The 27,982-nt window shown below is 43.9% G+C and overlaps 1 protein-coding gene across 4 annotated transcripts in view; it reads left to right on the plus strand.

Moving 5' to 3' along the window:
• The window catches only part of eps8l2 (EPS8 like 2), a 285,853-nt gene extending 264,932 nt beyond the window's left edge, over window positions 1-20,921 (plus strand). For all 4 annotated transcript variants that reach the window (XM_038807699.1, XM_038807700.1, XM_038807701.1 and 1 more), the window contains 6 exons: window positions 1,091-1,202; window positions 4,158-4,286; window positions 8,905-9,064; window positions 14,689-14,872; window positions 19,180-19,312; window positions 20,339-20,921. In XM_038807699.1, the coding sequence (XP_038663627.1) occupies window positions 1,091-1,202; window positions 4,158-4,286; window positions 8,905-9,064; window positions 14,689-14,872; window positions 19,180-19,312; window positions 20,339-20,410 (790 nt within the window). In that variant the 3' untranslated portion in view covers window positions 20,411-20,921. The remainder of the gene's footprint in view (window positions 1-1,090; window positions 1,203-4,157; window positions 4,287-8,904; window positions 9,065-14,688; window positions 14,873-19,179; window positions 19,313-20,338) is intronic.
• The last annotated feature ends 7,061 nt before the right edge of the window (window positions 20,922-27,982 follow it).

The following is a 27,982-nucleotide window of genomic DNA, read 5'->3' on the forward strand; positions in this document are numbered from 1 at the left end:
AGATTAGTCAGCCTAAGTATTAGAAAGCCTCATCTGTAGCAGTCACATTTCTTCCATTTGTTATCGGGTAAACTAATTAATTTCAGAAAGACACCACTTTTATGAAAAAGTATGTAGTAAACCTTCCATTTTGGTTTGTGGGTTGCAAAGTTATCGGGGGGTTGCAAAGTTATCAATGAAGAATTGTATCACCATCAGCCCAAAGATATTATACACAGGTGAGATGTCTTTTCGGAGGTCATCATTCACTTAGTAATACTGTTGGGTCAGGGGCATTTCTGAAAATTCTGCACCATTCCAATTCTATGCCAGTTTTTTAACAATACCATCTTACGCCATCTGTAAGCATAGAGTAACATCTGGATTTTTAAAATATTATATGGAATAAAGCTCATACTGGAAATGATGACAAGGTATGGGCTCAGATAGATTATATATAATAGCAAAATACTGATTGGGGGTTTAATTGAGGGTTCTGAATTGTTTATTAAACTCTCTACAATAGACGAAGCAAATTCGTAAGATTCACGTTTACAAGACAGAGACTGTCTTCATTGTTTGAGGATAAAAATGTGATCAGTGCAAAATTTTATTGGAGGAACTGAAATTGAGCATTATAGAACAGTGTAGTAAAAGTCAATTTGAATTTATACCTTCTGTGGGAACAGGCCTCATACCATTGTGGTTATTTGGACAATCCCTAACATTAATTAAATGCCAAGATTCTCGGTGCTGGGAACAGGAAATATAATTGTGTGGATTTTGATATTCCTTGTTACCAGCTGAGGGTGGTTGTCATGCCAATGGCAAGCAAGTCATATGGCCAGTAGCCCATATGCCTTGATGAAAGTTTGCCTCTACTCCAGATCCAGCGAAGTGTCAGAAAGTGATTATCAGGCAGGTAGGAGAATGTTTGAAAAGTACTGAGCCGTCTTTCCTGTGTTTTCCATAAAACCAACATGCAATTCCTCCTCATCCATAAACACAGAAAAAAATAGCTCTATTTTTTATCCCTTTCTGAAAAATGATTACATGTCCTTACTAAAACACTGCCTGCGTGGCTTAGAATTGTTCTTTTTTTCTCTAATAGAAATTATGAGGCTCAAGGAATCCACCAACCAAAGAAATATGTACGGATAGTGTATGACTTTGTGGCAAGGAACGCTAATGAACTCTCTGTCCTAAAGGATGAGATATTGGAGGTGACAAACTGTTCTTTCTCTACTTCTTAAGTGCATGCGTGTGTGTGAGGTTTAATTATGCCTGACATCAAGAGGTAAGTGCAGAAGGAACTTCTTATTGCTGGAGTATAGTTCCACTTTTCCAAAAGTAATTCTTAATGTGTGTAGTTCATGGGCACTGGGACCAATCTTTACAGCCCAACTGCGGAGTTCAGCTAAGTCTCGTTAACACCCAGGACCCACCTAATCTGAGTAATTTAGTACTACAGCAAGTGCATGGGTGAAACAGCAGTTAGCACTGTTGCCTCACAGCTTCAAGGTCCCGGGTTCAATTCTGGCCTCAAGTGACTGTGTGGAATTTGCCCCGTGTCTGCGTGGGTTTCCTCTGGGTGCTCTGTTTCTTCCCACAGTCCAAAGTTGTGCAGGCTAGGTAGATTGGCCATGTTAAATTGCTCCTTGGTGTTCAAAAGGTTAGGTGGGGTTACTGGGTTATGGGGATCAGGTGGAGGCATGGGTTTAGTAGGTTGCTCTTTCCAAGAGCCACCTGCAGACTCAATAGGTCGAATGGCCTCCTTCGGCACTGTACTGATTCTTCTATGATTCTTTATCTATCCTCTGGGAGAGCTCTATATCAATAAATTGTAACAGTCCTGTGTCTACCTTGATTTGACTGTGGACTTTAAATCATGCTATGATTGTTGAATTTGGTATTTGTGTAAATTGTTTACATTTAGTTCTGACTCTGTACTTGCACAGGTAGCAACTGCCAGTCTGCTCCTCCAGAACATGGGTAGTAAGCGTGAACACAGTTTTACGAAAACAAAATCATCTTTGACAAACCTACTGGTGATTTTTGAGGGTGTAACTAGTAGTAGTTAAAGAGAGAACCAGTAGAAATCCTGTAGGTTTCTTGGTGAGCAGCTGCAGTACATCTTATAGTACCCATTGCTGCCACTGTGTACTGGGGTTGGAAAGAGTGAATGTTTAAGGGGGTGGTTGCGGTGCCAATCAAACAGGCTGATTTCCTGGATGGTGTTGAGCTTCTGGAGTATCATTGGAGCTGCACTCACCCAGGCAAGTGAAGAGTTCTCTATCACATTAGATGATGGCCTGCAATTATTGAACTCCATGTTGAATTCAGAAGACTGTCAAGTGCCAAATCGAGCAATGAGGTGCTGTTCCTTAAGATTACGGTGAGCTTCACTGGAACACTGCAGTAGGCCAATGACTGGGATTCAGCCTGAGAGCAAGGTAGAGAATTAAAATGACAGGCTCCTGGAAGCTTGGGGTTATAGCAGACTGAAGGAAGGTTTTCCACAAAGCAATCCTCTCACTGGAGTAGAGGCTGCATTGTGATCAGTGTACACAATATACTAAATTGAAAGGAGTACATATAAATCACCTGGAAGGAGTGATTCAAGACTTAAACACAGTGAGAAGAGGTAAAAGGTCAGGTGTAATATCTGTATTTCCATCAGAAGGAGCCATGAGAAGGTGGCAGGATGTTGGGGGTGCTGGAGGAGTGGACCAAGGTATTGCAGAGGGAATGATCCCTTTGGAATCCTGAATGGAGAGGGGAGGAGGTGCTGTGCTTGGCAGTGACATCACAGTGGAGCAGGTGTTGGCATTCATTTTTTTTAAAGTTTAGAGTGCCCAATCTCATTTTTTCCAATAAAGGGGCAATTTAGCCTGGCCAATCCACCTACCTGCACATCGTTTGGGTTGGGGGGGGGGGGGCAAACACGGGGGAAATGTGCAAACTCCACACGGACAGTGACCCAGAGCCGGGATCGAACCTGGGACCTCGGTGCTGTGAGACAGCAGTGCTAACCACTGTGTCACTGTGCTGCCCGTGGTGTTGGCAGAATGTATCTAACCTGCGAATCAGTAAATAATGTCACATCATTGGTGAGTTTGGCTCCATGGTTTTTGGAAACTGGACGAAAGGTCTTAGTGGGGGAGGTGGGAAGTAGAAGAGATATCCTGTATCCACACAGCACCAGGAAGCCTTCCAGAAACATGCTCCAAAGACAGGCCAGTAGAAAGCCAAGAGGGTTACTTCAAGGAGTCAATCCCTGAGGACATGGGTGCAGTACTAAAAGTCAAGATCAGTAAATGTATCTTCAAATGCAATATTCTGCCAACTGCACCATTAGCTTCAGGTGCTCCTCAAAGCACTACAATCCCATCACTCATACACCAACAATCTCCCATGAGCCAGAACTCCTATCTTACATTCATATGCTTCATCTTACCCTCACACACTTACTGAAAGCCTCGCATGCATATTTCACAGCTTGCGTACGCTGCCAACTATTCATCCGTGAATTAAAAAGAAAACAGCATTCTTATGTTTTTTGTGTTCTTGTTAATTCTCCTTCCCCTGCTAACATAGTTCACCTTCACCTGACATAATTTCCCCACCCACCACAGTCTATTCCCCCCCCTCAGCTCTCACCCGATTTCAATTGCGGATTACATAAAACCACGTTTCTATTTTTGGATTAGCCCCCGCCACCAAATAAAATAATTACTTGTCCAAATAGTGGCATCAGCATTGAAATTTGGTCAGAATGACTGTGATGTTACATAGCACATTCACCATTAGTATCACTTTAGCAACGCCAGACTCTCAGAACAGCAAATCAGAAGAGGCATCAGGAGGACCAACATAATATATTTAATAATTCAAATGAGCCAAACCAGCAAATTGAATCAATGGAGGACCCATCAGTTAAGATGTTCAGTGCTGCCAGCTTGTCAGAACCAGCAACCATGCTTTCTACTTGTCATTAGCTGTCTGTCCCTATAAACTGCTTAATGTGACCCATTGACTTCAATAAGAGTATTTCCACATGCTCGCAGCAGAAAATGTAGATTCTGGGGTGATTCTGACTACACACTGGGTCAGTCAACAAGAAAGCCTGCCCATTCTAAACTCTCTAATAACCTAAACTCCTGACTCTCTCCCTGCAGGTTCTGGAAGATAACAAGCAGTGGTGGAAGCTGAAGAGCAAATTTGGGGAGGTTGGCTACGTCCCATTTAATATGCTCAGTGTCGTAAATTATGATATCCCAGGCCAGTCTGATCACCCTTATAGCCAGGTATGTGACACTGCGCAAGATCAAAACTTAAAATGTTGGTTGTTTTAAGGCTGCTCCTTGTTGCCTATGCTGCTCTGATAAGTAGATTGTCTTCTATTCCAGTAGCTTAATCAATACTGAACAATGGACACTCTAATGTTAATGGGATTATTAGCTTCATGAGATTCATTTAGGGGGGGGGGCAGGGTCAGTGAGAAATTTCAAAGCGCAATATGGTTTATATTTCTCCCCAGCATTCTCTGAAAGGTACAAAATGTTTCTTGGATAAGGCACCTGTCCTAAATGCCCATTCTAGAAACTCTCCCAGAGACTGGTGGTAGCAATATGATGTGTCATTGCAATTGCCTAATGAGTATGTGATAATGATTATGCCCTCAGCATTTGTGGAGTGCTGAATTTAAGTGGAGTTTAGTTTGTCCTGTCAGTTCTCTTATATTATGTTTTTGGGAGGTGGATGAGGGGATTAAGACCTCGCCCTGTAATATTTTCATAAAATAGATGCATATATCTTCATGGCTATTTCTAAAATTTTGAAAACTGAACAAAGAAACAAAGTACTTTTAAGATGGCTGAATCTATGTCTATCGGTGACCCCTAAACAAAAGAAGCTATCTGACAGATTTGAAGAAACTTATACCTCATTATCTCTGAAGCGACATTAACAACAGTCTGGGCTGCACAGACCAAATTCAAAGAGAACCTTACAAAGGCCATCTGCATTCCATAAGCCAGGCTGGCCAACTGAATTCTTATTTGCCTGCTTGGACAAAGAAACGTGCAAGCTTCCTATCAATTCTTAATGGTTGAGACAATTAACTATATCGGGGACCCAGATAATGGATACGCATCCCTTGTCAAAGATAATGTGGAGGGGTAGGAGTCATGTGACATTGACGTCTTGCTGGTGGAACCAGTTGCACAAGGCAGTCTGTCTTGCTGCACTGCAAACAGTCCGCCATTTCCCATCTACACACAGCATGACAGATTAAAAATAGTTGGCCCCAACTGTAATGTTTCTGCTGGAACGTCTATGCTGTCATCTACAAGACTGATACGTCCCTACAAATCTATCTCATCATGTGAAGTCAATTCCACTGGAAAAGTGAATTATATGGCTTTGGTTTTCAGCATGTCCACCTTCATGAAGGAAGGAATATCTCATTGGACTTCGATTCTGGACCCATGTGAAACAATAATTATTTTCTATGTGGTCTTTGCCCGATAAATCTTTCCTTTCGGTATCCCTCTTTCACTGAAAGAATGCACACAGGGCTGCGTGGCAACCCCTTGCCCACATTTTGATATGGTCCCTGAACAGCTGAGCCCACAGGTTGCCAAGGGGGACAGGGAAAAGTTAAGATGGACTTGAGCCACTCAACCTTGTGAGCAAAGACAGGCCCAGCATTCCCCTGCAAATAGCCCAGAGATGCTTGATCATCACTTGCCCCCTCTAAACACCCCGTAGAAACCTCAGATCCTTAAGGGAACTCTTAACCTGGAGTTAGATAGGCAGAGTTAGATAAGCAGTTGTCTTGCTTATGTCTGATCCCCAACAGAGGAAATTCCGAACTCTAGCCTCAAATTGACTTCTGCAATTTTGGAGCCTACCCAAGTCAACTTACCCATTCCACGTGCCAAAAGGACTGCATCAGGCTTGATTTAAACCTCAAATAGAAAAATGTAGCATGAAGCTACTGTTTTTCCCCATGTCTGACGTGCCAATAAAAATAGACATCAGTGGCCAGATTCTCCATTCCTGAGACTAATTGTTAACGCCAGGGCAGGATTCGTGGAGTTCTACCACAGAAAAATTGGCACTCGAGAAGCTGAAAAGCTGCAGCTGCATATTAGCACTCCACTCCCCGCACGCACTCATTCCAGCCAGCAGGATGGCACTGGTTGCGCTGTAGCATGCCCATCCTGTTGAGGGTACCTAGGAGGGGTAACCAAGGGGTGCACCAATACAATCCATGGCACTACGTTCAAAGTGGGTAGTCAGCAGCGTGCGCAGCTGCATGACTGCCTGGCAGTGACAATGGTGTTCCGTGCCTGTCCACCCAAACCCCACCTCCTGGCCGCCCCCTGCTACTTGCCCTGGCAGAAACCAGTGGCACAACTGTCAGCACACTGTGGCTCCGTTGGACACTTTCCGTACTCCCTCATCAGCCACAGCACCTGTTTTACGATTTTTGAAAGCAGAGGTGAACCTCGCCGTCGGGAATTCTCCCCCTGGTGGAGGCCGAGGATCGCAGAGACCCCAGAGAATACCAGGTCAGGCCCGCTAATGGTATGCCTGATGACCATCAATTCAGTCGAGACAGTTTGTACCAAAGAACAGTGGCTTTAACCAACTAGATGTGTGCCAACCTGTAGCTTCTCCGCGCAACACAGGTATGGGGCACGTCCGGGCCGGGTGATGGCTGTGCCTCCGACACCCCCGAGGATGCTGACTGGTCGGATGGAAAGGCCTCCATGCTCTGGAAGGCCACTTCCAGCGAGATAGCTAGTTTCACCATCTCCTCGAGGTCGAGGGACCCTTTCTCAAGAAGCCATTGCCGGATGTAGCTGGACCTGACTCCTGCCACATAGGTGTCTCGGATCAACAGCTCTGCATGCTGTACTGCCGTGACCGCCTGGCAGTTACAACTCCGGACGAGTACCCTCAGATATTCAGCCAGCGACTCACCCTGGCGCTGATGCTGCGTGGTCAGGAGGTGTCAAGTGAGTACCTCGTTCACTGGCCTCACAAACTGTCCTTTGAGCAGCTCCACTGCCTCTGTATACGGGGCCGCATCCCTGTTAGCCGAAAAATCCTTTTGGCTCACCCGGGCATTGAGGAGACACAGTTTGAGTTCCGGGGAAACCACGGAAGCTGAGAAGTCGAGGTAGGCCTTGAAGCAATTGAGCCAATGCTCGAAGATAGCCGTAGCTTCAGCTGCCTGCGGGTCAAGTTCAAGACGAGCAGGTTTTAGAGCGGTGTCCATTGTGGGAAAAAAAAACTAGATGATTAAATTGATGACCATCAATTCAGTCGAGACAGTTTGTACCAAAGAACAGTGGCTTTAATCAACTAGATGTGTGCCAACCTGTAGCTTCTCCCGCACTGAGAGCCTGTCTCAGATCGGCTGGGTGTGTACCTCCTCAGAGGGGCGGAGCCACAGGCGAAGCCAACAGCAGCGTCAACACAATTCAACAGCAACAGTAACAACAACAACAGTAAGTACAATAGTGGATGTCGATGACAATAATAATAATAGAACAACAGTGAGTATATACAATAGCCACACGTGACTCACCACAATGCCATCAGTGTTTGCTGTACGTGCGCAGTGGAATGCATTAATGCCGCTAACGAAGCACTGGCGAGTTATGATTTGGCGTGAATCTGGCGCTGGCCATTATTTCTGTGTCAAAAGCAATTTTTCGCAAGATCGCATTTCGCGATTCCGGCACCGGCCGACGGCTGCGAGGATTGTTTCGGGACTAAGACCTCACCCTGTATATTTTTTATAAAATAAATTTAGATATCCTCATGTCTATTTCTAAAATTTTCAAACTGGAGAAATGGTTGAATATATGGACTGGATTCTGCGCAGCCCCGCGGCAAAATCACGTTTGGCGCGGGGGTGGAGAATCAAAGTTCCAGATGGAATCAGGCCCGGCGCCGCTCCGCCAATTCTCCGGGCCCCGAATAAGCAGGCATCCGCGAATTACACCACGCAGCTGAGGGGCCATTGCCGGACTCCAGGTCCCTGCTAGCCCCCTGAAGGTAAGTGAATCGGGTTGGGTTTTTTTCCAGGAAACTCGGGAGTGCAACGCCTGCATTTTTACGTCGGCCTGGGGACATAGCACCATTTTTGGAGAATCCAGACCATGATGCCTTAACAAAAGGACCTATCTGGCAGTTTTGAAGAAACTTATGCCTCATTATATTAATAAAAATCTTTATTGTCGCAAGTAGGCTTACATTAACACTGCAATGAAGTTACTGTGAAAAGCCCTTCCGGCACCTGTTCGGGTACACAGAGGGAGAATTCAGAATGTCCAAATTACTAAACAGCACATCTTTCGGGAGGCAACCGGAGCACCCGGAGAAAACCCACACAGACACAGGGAGAATGTGCAGACTCCACACAGACAGTGACCCAAGCCGGGAATCGAACCTGGGACCCTGGTGCTGTGAAGCAACAGTTCTAACTGTGCTACCGTGCATTAACAACCTGGAGTGGACTGCAAGACCAAGTTCAAAGAGGAGTATACAAAGCCATCTGCATTTCATAAGCCAAGCTGGCCAGCTCATTCGATTTGTCTGCCAGGACAAAGGAACCATGACCCTCCTTGTCAATTCTAAATGGTACAGACAATTAACCATATTGGGGACCAAGACAAGGGATACACATCACTTGGCAAAGACAATATGGAAAGGTGGGAGTCATGTGGCATACACCTCTAGCTGGTGGAACCAGTTATACTTCTTTGATGTACTGAAATCTCAGTATGTCATTTCACCATTTACCAGCAGCCTCTCAAAAAAGGGGCCCTGCCCAGATTGAATACCAGGCCCTGATACCCCAGGTTATTTATTATAAGACACTAATATATAATTTTTTTTTAAAAGAGTGGTCAACGGTTCAAAGGAGACATCAGTGCGAGAGGGACAGTACCTAATATTCCAGGTTACATTGCACCTGGACCCTTTACTGGCCCTGGGCACGTGAGACATGGAAGCTACGAGCTACCAGGACCAGCAAACAGACCCTACTCAAGGGATAAAGACCGTAAGTAAACAAAACTGGATCAATCGAATGTAAATTTATCAGAAAAATATGTCTTAATGTAACTCGTGTGAAATAGATCGCTCCAATTAAAAAGGATATTAAAGTTCTACTATCCGTTCCCTTTTAACAGGGGAACCTACTTTGCCTATGACCTTAGCAATGCTTGAATCTAACAAGGCTGGTGTTTGGGTTTCTGTGCTGCTTTTTCTAATTTGTCAACATTCATCTGAATAAGTAAACAATACATAGTTGGTCCACTGCCAATTTAATAATTCCAGGAGGCGCAGCGTGAAAGACTGGTTTACTTTAAACTGAAAATAAAGCCACTATTGTGGCACACAAAACAAAGTTCCCAGTCCAGGACTCGCGGGAACTGCTGGTCTGGGTTTGGGAGCTACATTTAAAGGTCTCATTAACTAGCCCCAGCTGGGCTGGCCTCTGCCGCCTCTGCCGACTCACCATGGGAACTCTTATTCTATGAGGCCCACGTGGAGATCAACCAACGATCCCCCTTGGTCCTTGTGAGGATTATTGCATCCCTCCTCCATAAGTCAAAATCAATCCCCTCACTCCCACGGTGATGAGACCTCTTTCACTGCTTGGCGTAAGGCCTCAGGTCGGTGGCAGGTGGAACTGGATGGGGGTTGATGTGTTGGGTACTCTGGATCCGTGGAGACTGCGTCTACCTCAGCAGTAACACGTACAGGCTACCAACACTTCAAATAGTACAACGCTATTTTATTAAGCTAGAAACTGTTGAACATACTTTCACTGTGGGTCGACACTATGTTAGATTAAACTAAAGACCAATGCCTATCCTAACCAGTCTATGCACTCAGCATTTGGTGAAGATCTGCGCTACAAGCTGTGAGCTCTGTCCTTCTGAGAGGCTGCATCCCGAATGAGCGGGAAAACTGATGCCCTCTGTCTTTATAGTGAGTGTGCTCGAACTGGTGATTGTCTGCGGGTTGTGTGTGTTGATTGGTCTTGCTGTATGTCAATCAGTGTGTGTATCTGCACCATGATATACTGGTGTATATTATGCCGGGTGTGTGGTGAAACAGATTGGAGATTGTCACTTCCTTGTTGATCGTCAAAGGGCCACAGATGGAGGCTCATCTTCAGTGCAGACCTCCGACAGAATCTCCTCAGTCTTCATTTTGGTCTATGAATCTTCATCGTCGGAGGGAATGACTCTTGGGTCCCCCATAGGCTGAGTTCTTGTGCCGAAGGTATTCACAAGGATGTTTTCTCTGCTGAAACCTTCTCTCTGCTTCTCAGGTGGTCCATGTGTTTTTTTCACAACCTTTCCTTGTACTCTGTAATAACCAGACCAGTCTTTTCCAGCAATCCTCCTGGGATCCATTGGGAGCCATCTCCAAAGTTCCGCATATAAACCGCATCTCCTAGTCTGAAGGTCTTTTTGGGTCTCCTGCTTTGACACCACTTTCCCCCACCCACCGAAGTGTGAAACAGCAGACTGAGTCTGGTGCACAGCCGTTGTCCCAATAACAATTCCTCTGGTGCGATTTCAATTATCTTGTGCAGCGTAGTTCTATAATCAAAGGTCCAATTGCTTGACAGAGAACCAACGGGCTGTTTTATAAATCCAGCTTTGAATGTTTGAACTGTCCATTCAGCCAGGCCATTAGATGCTGGATGGTAGGGCACCATTCAGATGTGTTTCATGCCATTCGACTTCTCGAAAGCCTGAAATTCTCCACTGGCAAAGTGGGTGCCATTATTGGAAACGAGGACCTCTGGTATGTACCTCGGGTACAGAAATGTGCCAGAGTTTTTCTGTTGTTGCATGAGAAGCAGTTAGAAGACTTGTGACAATAATAAAGATTATTACAAGTGACTAGGCGATACCAATCGCTCAAAGGTCTGTTTCATTATAAAGACTTCCTTTTGGAATAACATCTGCGCTGCTCTTTTTCAAAGATCCATGGATCAAATTTTAAATAAGTTGAAAGAAGTGCAATATTATTTAGATGACATACTCGATCACCGATTCGGGTGATCAGGAACACTTGACAAATTTGGAAGCTACTCTGAAGAGGTTACAGAGTTACAACCTGAGAGTTTAGAAGGAAAAATGCGACTTTTTAAAATCACCCATAAATTACCCTGGTCATATTATCAACAATAGTTGAAACACCATGTCTTCAAAATGTGACATAATTAAGGTCATTTTAGGATTGATCAATTATTATGGTAAATTTGTGCCGAATTTAGCAACACAATTGAAGCCTTTGCACATGTTGCTATGTGTCAAACATACATGGTACTGGTCAGAAGAATGTGAAAATGCATACAATGAAGTGAAAGAAGCTTGACTGAATCAGAACTGTTGGTTCATTATAATCCAAAAATGAAGTTGCAATTTGCTTGCGATGCCTCACCCTCTGGGGTTGGTGCAGTTGTCTCATACATTATGCCTTCAGGAGAGAAACAACCGATGGCATTTGCTTCATGCACTTTTACTAGTGCGGAAGTGAATTACTCTCAGCTAGAAAAAGAAGCTTTGAGCAACATTATCTGCGTAAGAAGGTTCCACCTTTATTTTTATGGGCGTTATTTTACCCTTTTGACTGATCATTGACCCATGACTACAATCTTTGGGCTGCAGAAAGGTATACCTTCTTTAGCAGCTGGTAGACTGCAAAGATGGTCATTGTTATTGTCAGCATACACTTAACGACATCAAGTATTGCAGCTCTGAGCAGCATGAAAATGCTAAAGCTTTATCATGATTGCTGTTACAAGTTCACTCTGAAGCACATTCTGTCAATATTTTGTATTTCTCAATCATGGATAGTTGAACTGTAACTTCATCTCAAGTTCAAAGATATACAAGAGCTGATCCAGTGATGCGAAAGGTGATGGACCTGGTCCAAAAAAGAATGCTCTCAGATGCTCAAAGGAAAAACCCATATCTCAAGTCCTACATCACACAAAGACTTCTGTTGATATGCGATAGGCCGAAGGGCCTTTCTGTGCTGTAGACCTCTATGACAGCACAGAATGGAGCTCTATTGTGGGAATCCATATGACAATTCCTCCTTGCCTACGTGGTAGAGTCCTTGAACAACAGCATCAGGGACATTCTGGTGTGGTAAGAATGAAGGAATAAGCACGCAGTTAATTTTGGTGGCCAGGATTAGATGGGATTCTCCGCCCTATCGCCGATTACAAAATCTCGCCCTATATGTTTCAATTATAAAGTGCCTTGATAAGACGTAATCTGGATTATTGCATTCAGTTCTGGGCAGAGAGGTAATAGGTAGTGTTTGTCTTGGAAAGATTGAAGGGAAGACCTACTTGGATTACACGGGGCCTTAAATTATGAGAACAGGCTGCATAAACCTGACTTGTTCCCTAAAATGTAAAATAATGTGGGGTGATCTAAACAAAGCGGAAAAGGATTTAATAGGGTAGATACTGAGAAATTATTTCATCTGGTGAGGGTATCCAGAACAAGTAGTTTGTTAAAGTTAAAGCCAATCCATTTGAGAGTGAAATCAGAAAGCACTCCTTCACATAATGAGTAGTGGAAATCTACTACTCCCAGGAGACTGTGGATGCTAGATCAGTTAAAGTGTCAAGGTTAAGAAAAACAGCTACATTCGGTAATGATATTACTGGATTCAGAGCAAATGTGGGTAACTGAAACTAAGGTACAGATCAGCCTTGACATAAATGAATAGCAAAACGTGTTCGAGGGGCTGAATTATCGACTCCTATTCCTATGTTCCTTCCAGACCTCTTGCACAAGCTACAAATTATTAACAAACAAAACAAAGAGTGAAAGGTTCATTTCATGACTTTATTCATCTGATAAGGGAGGCTTAGCCTCTGCAATCCCCAATATAAAATCTGTGTGCACTTAAAACATAATGGTTGCAAATTTATGCATCGCCCAGGCCTGAAATTGTACTCTCTTTCAAGTCTCTGCTGGAAGTGCAAAGTTCAACAATCTAGGGCGCGATTCTCCGCAAATGCGGAGAGTCGTAAAGGCTGGCGTGAAACTGGCCGTGTTTCATGGCAGCCTCCGCGCCCCCTCCCGGGACCCGATTCTCCCCCCCCCGGTCGGGGCTAGCAGCGCGGCCCCGTGAAGCACGGCATCACGGGCTTAGCGACCGTCGCTAAGCCCGCGCGCCAAGCGTCACGGCTGCTGACGCGCACGATGACGTCAGCCGCGCATGCGCGGGTTGGACGGCTCCAACCCGCGCATGCATGGATGACGTCATCGCGCATATGCGTCAAACCCGCACATGCGCGGGCCGTCATGCCCCTCAGCCGCCCCGCAGACTGATCCTGCGGGGCGGCGGAGGAACAAAGAGTGCGCGGGTATCCGACCCGCTGCCCACGATCGGTGCCCACCGATCGCGGGCCCGTGGCCACCCGTGGCACGGCCGTGGTGTGGCTGTAAAAGGCCTGGGATCTCGGCCCATTGGCCTGGGGAGAATCGCTGTTCGCCGTAAAAAACGGCGAGCAGCGATTCATGTCGTGGGGCGGCCGTGGTGGGGGGGGGGGGGGGGGGGGGGGGGGGGGGGGAGAATAGCGGGAGGTCGGGAAAAATGTCTATAAGGTCCTCCCGCTATTCTCCGACCCGTCGTGGGCTGCGGAGAATCGCACCCCTAATCTTCAATTATTTTGCTAACCAATTTTTATATCTAATTGTTTTTTGTCAATATTACAGCAAACCTCAGAATGTCAATCCCCTGCCATATTGCTGCACACTCCTTCCCTGTTGGTATTCTATTCCTATACTTCTACTGTGTCTGGATCCAGCCCCTACGTGTTTCTATTCTGTCTCTGTACTATTTAACAGTGTGTCTCTTGCAGTTGAATAACCTACCAACACTCACTGACAGGGATCATATGGTCACTTATGCAAGAATCACCAGTACTCATGAGATTGCACCCTAGGAAGGAGTAGGAAGGAGACAGTACCCAAAGGCAGAGGGAGGAAAGAAAATTGGCCTGGAAAATAATGTTTTTCTGGGCCCAAAGACTCATCTACAGAATGTGGGTGACCCCCAAAAGAGACCTCTTGAAAAGAGAAAATGAAGCTTTATGGCATCACGAGCACAAACAAAATCCTTTGTTTGTCAATGATTTTGAATCTCTTGGCCTTTGACATGATGTTTAATTGTCTAAATTTGATAACCCAAATACACATGAGGAGGCAGTGGTCTATAAAAAACTAAATACATGTGCCACAGCTGTCATAATTCATTACTCATGGGTTGTAGATCATAGTGATAAAAGCCCTAAAGGAAGCCATTCAACCCATCGAGTCCATACTGGCTTGCTGTCAGGTAAACAAGTTGGTTCCATTCTCCATTCGATCCTCTTCGCACCAATTCACTCTGTTCCTCAAAGAGACATTGATAGATTAACTAAGTGGAAAATCTGTGGTAGATGCAGTTCAACACAGATAAATTTGAAGTCATCCAGTTTAGTCCGAAAACAAATAGATCGGAGTATATTTGAAATGGTGGAAAGCCAGGAATAGCGGAGGTTTAAAGAGGTTTCGGGGTCCATGTAAGAAAAACAATTAGTACTTGAAAAGCCATTTTAAAAAAAAGGTAATTGTGTTGATTTTTTAAAAACAGATATAATGACGCAGATGGACGAAGTTAATGATGAGCTGCTACATTTAATAACTACTAACAAAACAAAACCAGCCTCACGTAATTTCATGGTCCCAAAGCAATCGTCAATTCAAATACCACTGAGTTATGAATCTGGCCCAGAGGACGTCAAATCCTGGTTGGAGGTGAAAGGCTTCAGCAAATCGTAAGTAGTGCTGCAGAGGATCGTACATAACAAACAAATATGCCAAACTGAAGAGGAGACAACCACTTGATCCATCCTAGTGCAGTAACTTTCACACATAAGCACAGTGTGGGTCGGCATCATTCATGTTGTCAACGTCCACATAGCAGGAAGCGAAGTGACATTGATAAAAATGATTCATAGTTTGGAAATCCTAGACTGAAAATAATTTGTCAGATCCACCTGACAGAACAAAATGCAACTCCTTGTGCCTATTCTTGAAAAAAGTCATATTATTGAGCACTTTAGGTTTTTCCTAAATGACTACTGTATATTTCCAGTATAAACCTTTAGTATAAATCCACTATGATAAGAAAGCACTCAGAAAGAACACCTGCACTTTCCTAGAAAAAAAATCTACTATAGGAAAATTGCTGCCAGACAGGACCCCTGTTCAAAAGAGGAAACACTTCAGAGCAATGGACCATAAAGTGCTATAAAAACAAACCAAGCTAATCCCTACTTTGAAATTGCCTTCAACTGTCATTCAAGGTGCTTGTAAATGTCAGTAAGGTGTGAAATTCAATGTAAACAACCAGGTACAAAGGGATAAAGAAGGCATACTGCAACATTGAAACCACAGAGCCTATTGAAACCTCAAGGGGAATGAAATGCTTCTTCGAGAAACATGCAACAGAATGATTCTATCCTGTGAGAGGATTTTAGGACAGAAAGCTGCAACTGTGCTTTCCTCTGTAATGGAATGTTAAACATGAAGGAAAGCAGGCTTCAAAGGCACAAAGCGAATCCCACCCCAGGGAGACCCCTGACCTGGTCCCCTCCAGCCCGAATCCTCAACTGCCACATTCCTTGAAGGATCCCCCCCCACCTCCACCACCACTATATCTAGCCAGTAACTGCTGTGCTCTTGTGCTGCCTGAAGGAAAGTGGAGGGATACTCACCTCCTTACTCTCCTTTGGAATCCATGGCTACTGGTCCCCGCTTTTAAAAAAAATTTAGAGTAACCAATTAATTTTTTCCAATTAAGGGGCAATTTAGCATGTTCAATCCACCTACCTTGCACATCTTTGGGTTGTGGGGGCGAAACCCACGCAAACACGGGGCGAATGTGCAAACTCCACACGGACAGTGACCCAGAGCCGGGATCGAACCTGGGACCTCAACGCCGTGAGACTGCAGTGCTAACCCACAAAGCCACCGTGCTGCCCCCGGTCCCTGCTTTTAAGCACCAGTGGTGATTCTCGACTGGGTGACTTCCCATTGGGGGTTATGGGAGAATACCGGGAGGTCACCGCATTCAACTTTAATCTCACTAATTAAATTAAAATGACTTCAAATGAGCTGTGATCAGTTTATGATCCTGATCTCGCTGGCTAGAATGGGCTGGGAGAATCTGTAAATGTTGTGCTTCCGGCACAAATCCCGTTTCTGGCTCTCCTGCAATTCCCCCGGCATAGCAGGATTTGCGCTCTGCACAATGTGGCCAGAGAATCGCCCCTTACTGTTCATATGATGTTCTACTGTCTCCTTTTCTTTTCTTGTGAGGCATCTATCTATTTATTTACAGTGGTGACAGAGGCTACCATACATAAATGTTAAAACATGGAAAATAATTTTAGCTCCTGTTTTACAGTTCTTCGTCAGAAAACAGAAAGATAAATTAATATTTGAGTTTAATCAGTTAAAAGGTTTTCTTTCAATGACCCTGACTCACTCTTATTCCCCTAGCACTACTTAAAAAATAAAAATGAAATAGTTAAATCAGCATGGCCTCAATCTGGGTAAACCCTAAACTATGTCAGAACTGGCACAGAGCTTGACCCAGGCCAGATCAGATAGGGAACCAACTTTAGGCAACATTTCTGCCCTATATTCAGCTGTTTCATTACTGACCTTCATTCATCATAAGGCCAGAAGAGCAGGAGTGTGATGAGTGACCTGGCAGAATTCCTGAGGCTGGAGAAGATCAAATTCATCCTGAAGGGGTCGGTTGATGGGTTCTCTCGGAGGTGGAAGCCATTCATTGACTTGAGGAGTCAGCAAAAGGGGAGGGGGAGTAAGGGGGTAGGAGGGCAGGGGGGGGGGGGGGGGGTTGGTCATTTATAATGTTATACAATTTTGCATCTGCATCGGTTTGTTTTTTATGAAAATGCCTGAATAAAATATTTTTTTTTTAAAAATAAGATCAGAAGAGGGTGTTTCCACTGATGATTGCGTGATCTAAAGTCTGCAGTGTTCAGCACCATCCATGACCCAGATACTGAAGCAATCCATGTCCATATGCAACAAGACCTGGACAATATCCAGGCTTGGAGTGACAAGTAACATGACAAGTGACAAGTAACATTAGCGCCACACGTGCCAGGCAATGACCATTTCCAAAAAGAGAGGATCTAACCATCACCCTTTGACATTCAATGGCATTACCATCACTGAATCCCCCATTATCAAAATCCTGGGGCTTACCATTGAGCAGAAACTGAACTAGACTAACCATATAAATACCGGAGCCACCATAGTAGGTCAAAGGTTTGGAATCCTGCGGTGAGTAACTCATCTACAGAGTGCCACCCTTCCCCCCCCCCCCCCCCCCCCCCCCCCCCCCCCCCCACCAAAGCCTATCCACCATCTACAAGGCACAAGTCAGGAGTGTAATAGAATGCTCTACACTTGCTTGGATGAGTGCAGCTCCCAAAACTCGGGATACTCAGCAACATCAAGGACAAAAAGCCCGTTTGTTTGGCACCCCATCCACTACCGTCAACATTCACACCACCGATGTACTGTGGCAGCAGTGTGTACCGTCTACAAGATACACTGCAGCAACTCATCAAAGCTCCTTCGACAGCACTTAAAAAACTCGCAACCTGTACTACCTGGAAGCACAAGAGCAGCAGATGGATGGGAACACCCTCCAATCACATACCATCCTGACTTGGAAATATACGACCATTTCCTCACTGTCGCTAGGTTAAAATCCTGGAACTCCCTTCCTAACACCACTGTGTGTTTTTGTGCAGCTGGTCAAGAAGGCTGCTCACCACCACCTTCTTCAGGGCCATGCTGAAATTATTATGTTTTTTTAAACTGGAATTAAAAGTCTAATGATCGTGAATTCATTGTTGATTGTCGTAAAAAAACATCTGATTCACTAATGTCCTTTGGGGGAATAAATCTGCCACTCTTACCTGGTCTGGCCTACATGTGACTCCAGATGCATAGCAATGTGGTTGATTCTTAACTGTCGCCTCAAGGACAATTGGGGATGGGCAATAAATGCTGGCTCAGCTAGTGATTGGCATGCCCCATGAACAAATTTTTTAAAAGCATAATTTGGGGTCGGTAATAAATATTGGCATAGCCAGCGATCTCTGCATCCCATGAACGAGTGAAACAAAACTGCTATTTTCCAGTTGGTCTGTTGGTTCCTCAGGGTGTTGGGGACGAGGCCAGCTGCCTGGAGGCTACTTCCCAGCGGCAGACCAGAGCGGGGGGAACGCTCCAGAGAGTTTTTGAGGCCTTCCCTATCTGCCTTGCCACAGGTGCCTCACCGTTAGCCTGTGGAGGGCTTCGTAATTCACAATGGTGACCCATCCTGCGAGGGCTTTTTTTAATGTAATATCTGAGCTGGAGTTTGCAGCTTCTTTGGAGCTGGAGGGCCTCCTCCTCACCCTCCAGTTGCATGAGCCCAGTGAACCTGCCCATTGGCCAGTTTGGTGAAAATCCCTGCCGGGTGACTGTTTCCCTTACACTGAGGATGTGACCCCTTGTTGACCCTGATGTCTGGGTTTTGTCTGCAAACCTCAAATCCTGCTCTTTTTCTTCTGATTGGAGGATGTACCTCTAGGTGGCTTCAGGTAACAAATTGACACAGAATATTTGGGCTTTGAATCCCACAGAAATAAATTAGAACTTGTGCAGTTGTATCAACTTTATTTAAATATTTGTAACTATTTAAGAAAAATATATTTTTGACTTGAATGGTAGAATTACAGTAGATTCTAAACTGCATGAACGTGCAGCGATAAATTGTGAAAATTAAAATATTTTAGGAAGAGAATATTGCATCACCCACCCCCAGAAAATAGATTTCATGCCTTCAGTGTTTTTGTGAAGTAATATGATGTAATTAAGCAAGATATGCACAACACGTGACAAATGTATTATGGCATAATGTGATGAAACACGGCATAGCGATCTGTCTCTCTGGCTCCATTTTGACCTTGGTGTGCTTTGAACTGTAGCTCAAAAATTTTCAATGTACAGAAGGTGTACAGATTCCTTTTTTCTGAACTCGATTTCACAGGACAGTGGGTGGTCTGGGCATACTGACAGGAGCGCAGATATTTTCTCTTAATAAAGAAGAACTGAAGATGGTGTGTGGAGAGGAAGGTGCTCGTGTGTACAGTCTAATCCAAGTACAGAAGGTAGAGCTAGATGTAAGTAATAACGTGTTCCCTACTAATGCCACTTCTTTTTGTCTTTCTTGACCAAGCTGACATACAGCAACAGGCAGAATTTTCTTCTGCCTTTCTGTCAGATTAGTGGGAGTACTGGGTGGTGGAAGCATTTTTGAAAATGGACTGGGGAGCTGCTGGATTACACCTTGTTTTTGCCTGGGACATATTTTCTGGCATCAAGTGCAGGAGGTACCTGTTCAAATACTGACTAGTGTGTTTAAAGGAGGCAAAGTTTACTTCAATCACAATATACCTGAATAATTCAGATAGTTGTGGACACCTGGAATAATTTTCAGGTTGAAGTCTAAATTGAATGTTTCGGTGATCCATATAATGTATATATTTTTCTGTTTTTTAAATTTAGAGTACCCAATTCACTTTTTCCAATTAAGGGGCAATTTAGCGTGGCCAATCCACCTACACTGCACATCTTTGGGTTGTGGGGGCCAAACCCACGCAAACACGGGGAGAATGTGCAAACTCCACACAGACAGTGACCTAGAGCCGGGATCGAACCTTGGACCACGGTGCCATGAGGCTGCAGGGCTAACCCACTGTGCCACCGTGCTGCCGTTATATAATGGATATCTAACAAAGTTTACCAGTTGATAATCCTATTGAAGGTTTCGGCTACTCGCGCAATCGGGCTAGCGCGCATCCCAGCTATTCGGAAAGGAAAGCTCCAGGAGTAGAGATTTCCATCCTTGGACATTGCTGGTGTCTTATCTGATTATGGTATTTGAATCAAAGCAAAATAATTCCTTTCAACTCACTTTTGCTCCTCAACGGCTCTTTCATGAATTATCAGACTAATTCAGACAGACCAAGAGTTGATGGGGACACATGTGACTCTGGAAAGGTTTCCTGTGGCTCAATGTGCAGCATTATCCAACCAGCTCTGAATGCTCCCAAGACCAGGCCATATACTTTTACTCAATATTATTAATGGCTAAAAAATATAGATAACTTGGTAACTTTATTATCTTTTTATATGCAAATTTACAGAAACATCGAGGTGATACAGAGTTGGAAGAAATCATGAAACGAAGACAGGAGAGGATTGATTCCAATCAATAAAAATTTCACTGCAGTTTGTTTTGCGATTGGACAATAAGACCGATAAATTAAACATGTATAAATGGAAGGGTGGGTCTCTTTTACAGAATTAATAACAATTAATGATCATGTTTAGTGGATTTTACTCCTGTTGTTTCTAAAGAAAATTTCTATTCAGGACCTGCGTGGCTTTCAGTCTTGTAGTTGGCATGAAGTATTATTATACACACTATATACATATAGAAATAAACATATATAGTATATATATATATGCATGTAGCTACAGAAGTGAATGTTGTGGAGCAATGTTGTTGCCAAAACCTGAAGCCAAGTGAACACAGAATAAATGTAATTTGCTAAATATTAGTAGATTGATAATCCACAGCCAGCTCCCGATTTATACAGATAATCTGAGCAACTGCTATGGGCAACATTAATGGACAAATTCTGACTGTGATCATGTAATGTTCCTTTGCCTGCTGTTTTAGTGGAAACAATAAAATAAATGGGTTGGCAACTCTGCTAAAATACAGATGAATATCATACAAATTATAAACATTTGACCCATAATATCAGAAACAGTCATTTCCAGTAATGTTATTAATATTATTAAGGACTCTTACTACATATTGCTGCACTAATATATAGGTTCTGCTGTTTAAACCTTCCATAAAATGTAAAATAGGGTCAAATAAGCTTTCTGTTTCTTGCACAAGTGGTGACAGTCCTACCATTCTGAATTATTCTTAAACAAGCATAAATCGTAATGTATTTATCATGTACAAATCTTCCCGTAGCCAACAGGCACCCACTTTTTATTAGCATAACCTCCTATCCAACAGACATCATGCATTACTGACGTAAGGGGTGGGAACCACAACATCAGGGGCTGGTTTAGCACACTGGGCTAAATCGCTGGCTTTTAAAGCAGACCAAGGCAGGCCAGCAGCACGGTTCAATGCCCGTACCAGCCTCCCCGAACAGGCGCCGGAATGTGGCGACTAGGGACTTTTCACAGTAACTTCATTGAAACCTACTCGTGACAATAAGCTATTTTCATTTCATGTCAGAATCATGTAGGTCCTCACCTGCAATTTGTCGGGAATAGACACCCAAAAAGATTTTTGGAGAATTGCCAATGAGTGGCCTGGACCTGCTTGCTTCCAACTTAGATGGTGGGTGGGGTTACGGGAATAGGGTGCTTTTTCCAAGGGTCGGTGCAGACCTGATGGGCTAAATGGCCTCCTTCTGTACTGTAGGGATTCTATGATCCTATAACTGCCGCAGCTGGAAAACCAATAGGAATCCTCCGGTGATGACACATCAACAGCCCTACCATCTGAGCTGGGAGTGGCTGATGCCAACTGAGAGAGATAGAGAGAGCGCCAAACAATGGAGCATGCTCTGAAGACCAGGAAGAAGAATTTAATATGAAACGTTCACAGCTGTCAAAGGTAATCCCTCCACTGGACAGCAAGCAGTTATAGTTTGGTCAATTGCTATGTCTGGTGGGGGGAGAGGAGAGGAGGAGGAGGAGAGTCTCTAGTGGGATGCAATGATATCCCTGCCCCATGCTCCCGCTTGGAGGCTGCCTCCTCTTACTGTCCATGTTTTGGTCGCAGGGTGGAGCTTCGCCTGCCAACTACAAAACTCCAGTTTGAGCACGACCTTCTCAAAAATGGTCAAGGGTGGGTAGTATTGACAAACTGTTATGCCAGCCTACAAAGCAAAGGTCCAAGCCTATCCACCTCCAATCCTACCCCATCAACCTTTGAAATTCCTGCCCAAAATCCACTTATGGATAACCACACAATACTGTCACACGGTCAGAATCAAACCAACATCCATTATTAGCACGAGCTAAGTATTCATATAATTATAGTGCGAGCATAAGTCCACAGTCAAAGATTCTTAACTAGCACACTTATAATAATTGGCAATGGATCCACATCCAACAGGCTGTCATATAGAACTTGTATAAGTACATCATCCAAAAGCTGCCCATGCAGTTTGACACACTATCCAAGTTCACGTGCACACACTTGGGGTGGAATCTTATTGCTCCTCCCGCCGGCAGTATTTTCTGGTCCCACCGAAGTCAATAGACAATTGGATGGCTAGCCACATTTTCCAGCTGAGAAATTCCACCCTTCGAATTGACCTAAGATCCACATTCTGTGTGAAATTAACATGAATTCACACCCAACAGACACCTGTATCAAATGAACACCAGATCCGTATCCAACAGCCACCCATGCAGGAGCCGTTGTCGAGCACATTGTTGTGCAACACTGATTGTGAACCCTTAAACAATAGGTATTAATACAGTGCTGATATGTAACTCATAACCAGAAGCCACATTCTGCTGACACCCAACAGACACCTGTATCAAATGAACACCAGATCCGTATCCAACAGCCACCCATGCAGGAGCCGTTGTCGAGCACATTGTTGTGCAACACTGACTGTGAACCCTTAAACAATAGGTATTAATACAGTGCTGATATGTAACTCATAACCAGAAGCCACATTCTGCTGATGGGGATTAACACATGGAGAGAGACATCAGTTCTAATGGGCAGATGCGAAGAGAGTTAGATTCTAAAATATTCTAATGTGAAAATTTATATGTGATTCTGAATTAAAATGAACATCAGACGTGAGGACTGTACCTAATCGATTAGAATTAGGGTAGAAATGCATCTACTTGCAAATATTAGCACATAATTCAGCACGCACATGAAGAAAGTTCCCCCACTTCTGGTCTTATATTTGTCTCTTCCATCCAGGTTCAAACAGAAATGAAAATGATTTGATGGCATGAGAAGTGAATGAGCTTGAGAAGTTGCCAATCCATTTCCATTGAACATGAGACAGTAGTACGAATCTGGCAGTAACTTTTCACTCTTAAGTTGGACCCAATCAGAGGGCAATGTTGCAAAAATTGAAAATAATACATTGCTAAGAGTGGATTAAGGCATAATGTTTTGCAGTTCTGCAGTGGAAGCTTTGTTCTACGTTCTAGCCCACAATATTTAGCCATGCAGTGTTTGCTGCTGTTGCTGGGTGAAAATGAGACGACTTCTCATTTCCAGGACTGAAATCTCTTACCTTAATTGTATGCCACCAAATATATATAACCTTTCAAATAATCTGCACTCCAGTATCTAATGGAACATAGAAACAGTATTATTCTTGAGTTTTCCTAGTTACCTGCTGGGTGTTACTGTCTTTCAACATACAGCAGCCACTTTCTGTTCCCTCACCCATATGTCAACCTGAAATTAGAAGGCAGATAATGGCAGGGTGAGGCCCACCACATTGTACTAGCCAGGATTTCGATTCCCTCTTCCCTTAGCTGCCACTTCTTTCCTTGTCACTTACTAGCATCTGCAGTGGCAATAGATCCCTGCAGGTGGCAGAAATAGGCCTGGATTCCCTAACAGAGGAAGGAAGGCCTCATAGAAGCCTTCAGTTTGATATCCACTGATTCACCTGTGGGGGGCCTGTTGTTTCCAACAAAGCCTACTTGACTGCTTGTCCATCAGTTTTCGGGACTCCTGGTTCCTTTTAACTCTGTTTGCACTTCCTCAAATGCTGCAGCCACGTTCATGCTGTAACTCTGTATTTCCTCCTTTCCACTGGTGAGCACTGTCTCCATAGTAGGAATCCTGTTGGAATGCACCATGATATTTGATCAGTTTTGATCTGGGAAATCCAGCTATAATAGAACAATAACAGAAGAGGACACCCTCATAGCTGAGCCCAATACTGTCCTCACCCAGCATTTACGTATATACACACACAACTGAATTATAGCACTGTGACTGCGGGCCCAGTTGAAATCCGCTAATTCATTACAAAATGGGAATTAAACCTGGGATCTTTTGGTGCCGCACCAGGTTTTACATTTACTGACTAGGACATGGGGAGAAGGACTGGAATTGTTCAAGGGTTGTTGAACAACCCTTGGGTTGTTCCACAGCCAAGGGTTGTATTGTCCTGGTTTAGGGAAATATGCAAATTTTGCTCACTAAATTCCAGTGGAACTACTGCTGGCAGAAGATGTATCCACCTCCAAAGTAATGCGTGGGTGCAGATGAGAGGGTAGTGAAGGTCAAAGCTGTAACACCCTAAATTCAGTCCATTGCACTACAATGACACCTGACTTGAATTCAGCCTGCAGGGGAAAGGAATATATTACCTGCCTGGCTCAAAATAGGATATGCTTCATTTCTGCAAACCTGGTATGGGAATGCAGCTCCAAATGGAATAGTTAGAAGAGTCAACTTTCTGGAGGTTCTGCAGGCTGCATTCAGCAAGTTCAAACAGGGGAATCTTTCATTTCTTCCCACCCTTTGGTCATGCAAGATTTACCATGGTTTTCACTCTAGTTATTCCTGCATGGCACAAGCAGAACAGGTACAGGATAAAAAGGAAATGAGGGCACGTTGATGAGGTTGTACCAAAGGAGAAGAAAAGTTTCATCAAATGCAGACCACATCACTCCCTCAAGCAGTTATATCTCACAATTCTGTACTTTGTATCACAACGTGGTTTTCCACTACACATTTATATTTATAACAAGTACTTCAATTCACTATTGTGCCTACCCCTGCATCACAGCTCTGTCACCAAAACTGTCCTGGTGTGCTGCATTGAGGTACTGTCAGTGGTGCTTGGCTGTGCAATGGTATCAGAAACCTCTGTGCACTACAAGGCAATTCTCTTGTCTCAGAGCTTCAGTCCCAGATTGTGTCATAACTACAAATGCATAGGCAGTCTGGTCTTGTGTCCTAACACTAACATGGGCAAGAATTCGAAGGAACTTGCTTGAGGGACATGTGGAGAGGATGGTTTATAGGCTGATTCTAACTCCTTCCCTACTTGTTTCAGGAAGCTAGATCCTCAGAGATGGTATCCCAAGGGTTTCAGTTCCCAACATTGTCTCCAAATATTTCCCCAAGGCCAGATGTCATGGAATCCATTTTGCACACATTTAGAATTTTGAAAATCTCTCTGTCAGGGAAGACAAATGCAAATGTCTGTGGTGCCTTCACTTGCTGACTGAAGAAAGCTTTGTCCACCTCACATCCAGTATAAAAATGGTTCCATTAAAATTTTTGTTCCATAATTTTACATTTTGAATCTAATCAGAGCTGGAATATATAAGGAATAAATACATGATTATAACCTTGATTCTCTCAACCTCTGCTTGACTCCTCACTGGTATTGCAGAATTACTCCTCTGTTGTCTTTTTTTTTCAATGATCTGTTCACGAGATGTGGACGTCGCTGGCTAGGCCAGCATTTATTGCCCATCCATAATTGCCCTTGGGAAATGGTGGTGAGCTGCCTTCTTGAATCACTGCAGTCCCTGAGCTGTAGATACACCCACAGTGCTCGAGGGAAGGAAGTGCTAGTTATTTGACCCAGCGGCAGTGAAGGAATGATTATATAGTTCTAAGATAGGATGATGCGTGGCTTGGAGGTGAACATGGAGTGGTGTTCCCACGTATCTGCTATTGATTTGACTGATAGTTTTTTGCAATTTTGTAATGTATAAGAATGAACAAGGAGACCTCACACTCACCAGTATTCTCAGTAATTACTATTGTTGACAGATTTAACCAATATGACTACTAACACAAGAAATTTATGTAGCTCTAATGTGATATCACAATAACGCTTACAAATGCCTGCACTTAGTACATGTAATGAGATTTGCCCAAGTCTTGCTCAGAAAGTCACAAAGGCAATAAGAATTCTAAACAGTGACAAACCATTTGCCCTAATTATCATGACATGTAACTTCATCACACATCTGCATAACAATCTGAATAGAGACTCCATAGACAAATTTGTAGCTGTCTGGTGCTTATTGCAATATGGGCAATGTGTGGTTAACTGAAGAAAGTAACTGAAAGAAGCAGATTGCAAACTTGAAGCAGAAAAACAAACTAAGCTCGACATGATTTTCTGATTTCTTCTATGTATGAATTCAACTAATTACGATATAAAGACTGGCTTTGATCTAACATACTTTCATGTCAAAATTCCATTGCTTAATTTTTTGTCTTTTTATTCAACATGATAAGCATCTTCGCAACCTCGATGGTAAGCATTGTTCTGTGCTTTGTACAAAACATTATCCAGGAAAGAAAATAAAAATTAAAGTTTGCTTTGTATAGAATGAACTGTATGGTTTTCCAGTTGTTAGATATGGAGGAGTGGACAGGGTTAGGCAATAGTTAGACCAAGTTGATTTTTCAAAACTAGGAATTGAGTTTATTTTTTAAAGTTGTGCTCTTTTTATGAAAATACATCTTTATTGTAAAATGACTAAATGCATCTTTATTGTAAAATGACTAAATAAAAGAAAGCAAGCATTATAACTTTGTATTTTCTTTTTGAATTAGTATTTTGTTTATCTTCGAAGCATCAAGTCAACATTGTTCATTTTTTGTGTTTATGCTGCTGTATCCAGCCACAATGACAAACCTCAAACTACTGCACATCTTAAATCTGCAAATTCAATTGGTTCCTACAAAATGCTCTTATTTCTCCTTCAGACTTGGGACAGGATCTTTTGCTTCCATTCCTTTCAGGCGGGCTTCGTGACTAGTGCGGAGAATCCATGGAGAGGCCAAAATCACGTTTTACATTGGTGGGAAGACTTGCTGTGATTGTCCCCACCACCCTCCAGTAATGTAAATCCCGACGATGAACGTCAGGAGCATCATTATAATACATTTACAAATCGTTATCAGATGTCCCTGCCTGAATCATCCCCCAACCCTACCTCCCATGAGAAAATCCATTCACTTTGGCACGAGGTAGAACAGTGTGAATTATGACTGGTCTCCCACTACATGAACCTGGCAGGCAGGTCTCCCAGAGCAGCTCAGATGTGTGCATCGTGGAGGAGAATGTCATGCCCTGGCACTGCCCCAATATTGCCCCCTGGCAGTACCCAGGCCCTGCCAGGACAGTCGGGGATTGCATGTTTGGGGGTTGTGTAGGCTGGGGGTGGGGTCCATATGAACTTTTGTGCACTGAGGCAGCCTTTAAAAATGGCACCACGACCTTCGGAAAGCTAAGTTGTTGGCATGGCGGGCTCAATCAGAGCCTGCCCCACCAGCATGATGTCAGGGCACCCATCCCATGAAGTCCCAACCAATACAACACTGCTTTTCTTGCTCACTATCCCATTCTGCCAAGTCCCGGTAAAATTCTTCCCTTTTTTTTGCTGCAGAAGATTAATTTCCCTGCACTATTAGATACAGCACATGAGACAAGTGGAAAAATCGGGAGAGGGATTCTCCCGTCACCGACGCCAGAATCGGGAATCGTGATTGGGCGGAGAATTGGTTCTGACACCGAAATCGTAGTAGGTGCCAGTTTCACACCAAATCGCAATTCTCCGGTGCCCTGACCAGCATCAATGCGTTCCATTCCGCACGTACTGTAAACGCCATTGGCATATCATTAGCGGGCCTGACCCGGTATTCACCGGGGCCTCTGCAGTTCTCTACCTCCGTCGGGTGGAAATCCTGACTGTGAGGTTCATGTGTGCATTTAAAATTGAGAAAC

The sequence above is a fragment of the Scyliorhinus canicula genome, chromosome 9, assembly GCF_902713615.1.
Source record: "Scyliorhinus canicula chromosome 9, sScyCan1.1, whole genome shotgun sequence".
Taxonomy (NCBI): domain Eukaryota; kingdom Metazoa; phylum Chordata; class Chondrichthyes; order Carcharhiniformes; family Scyliorhinidae; genus Scyliorhinus; species Scyliorhinus canicula.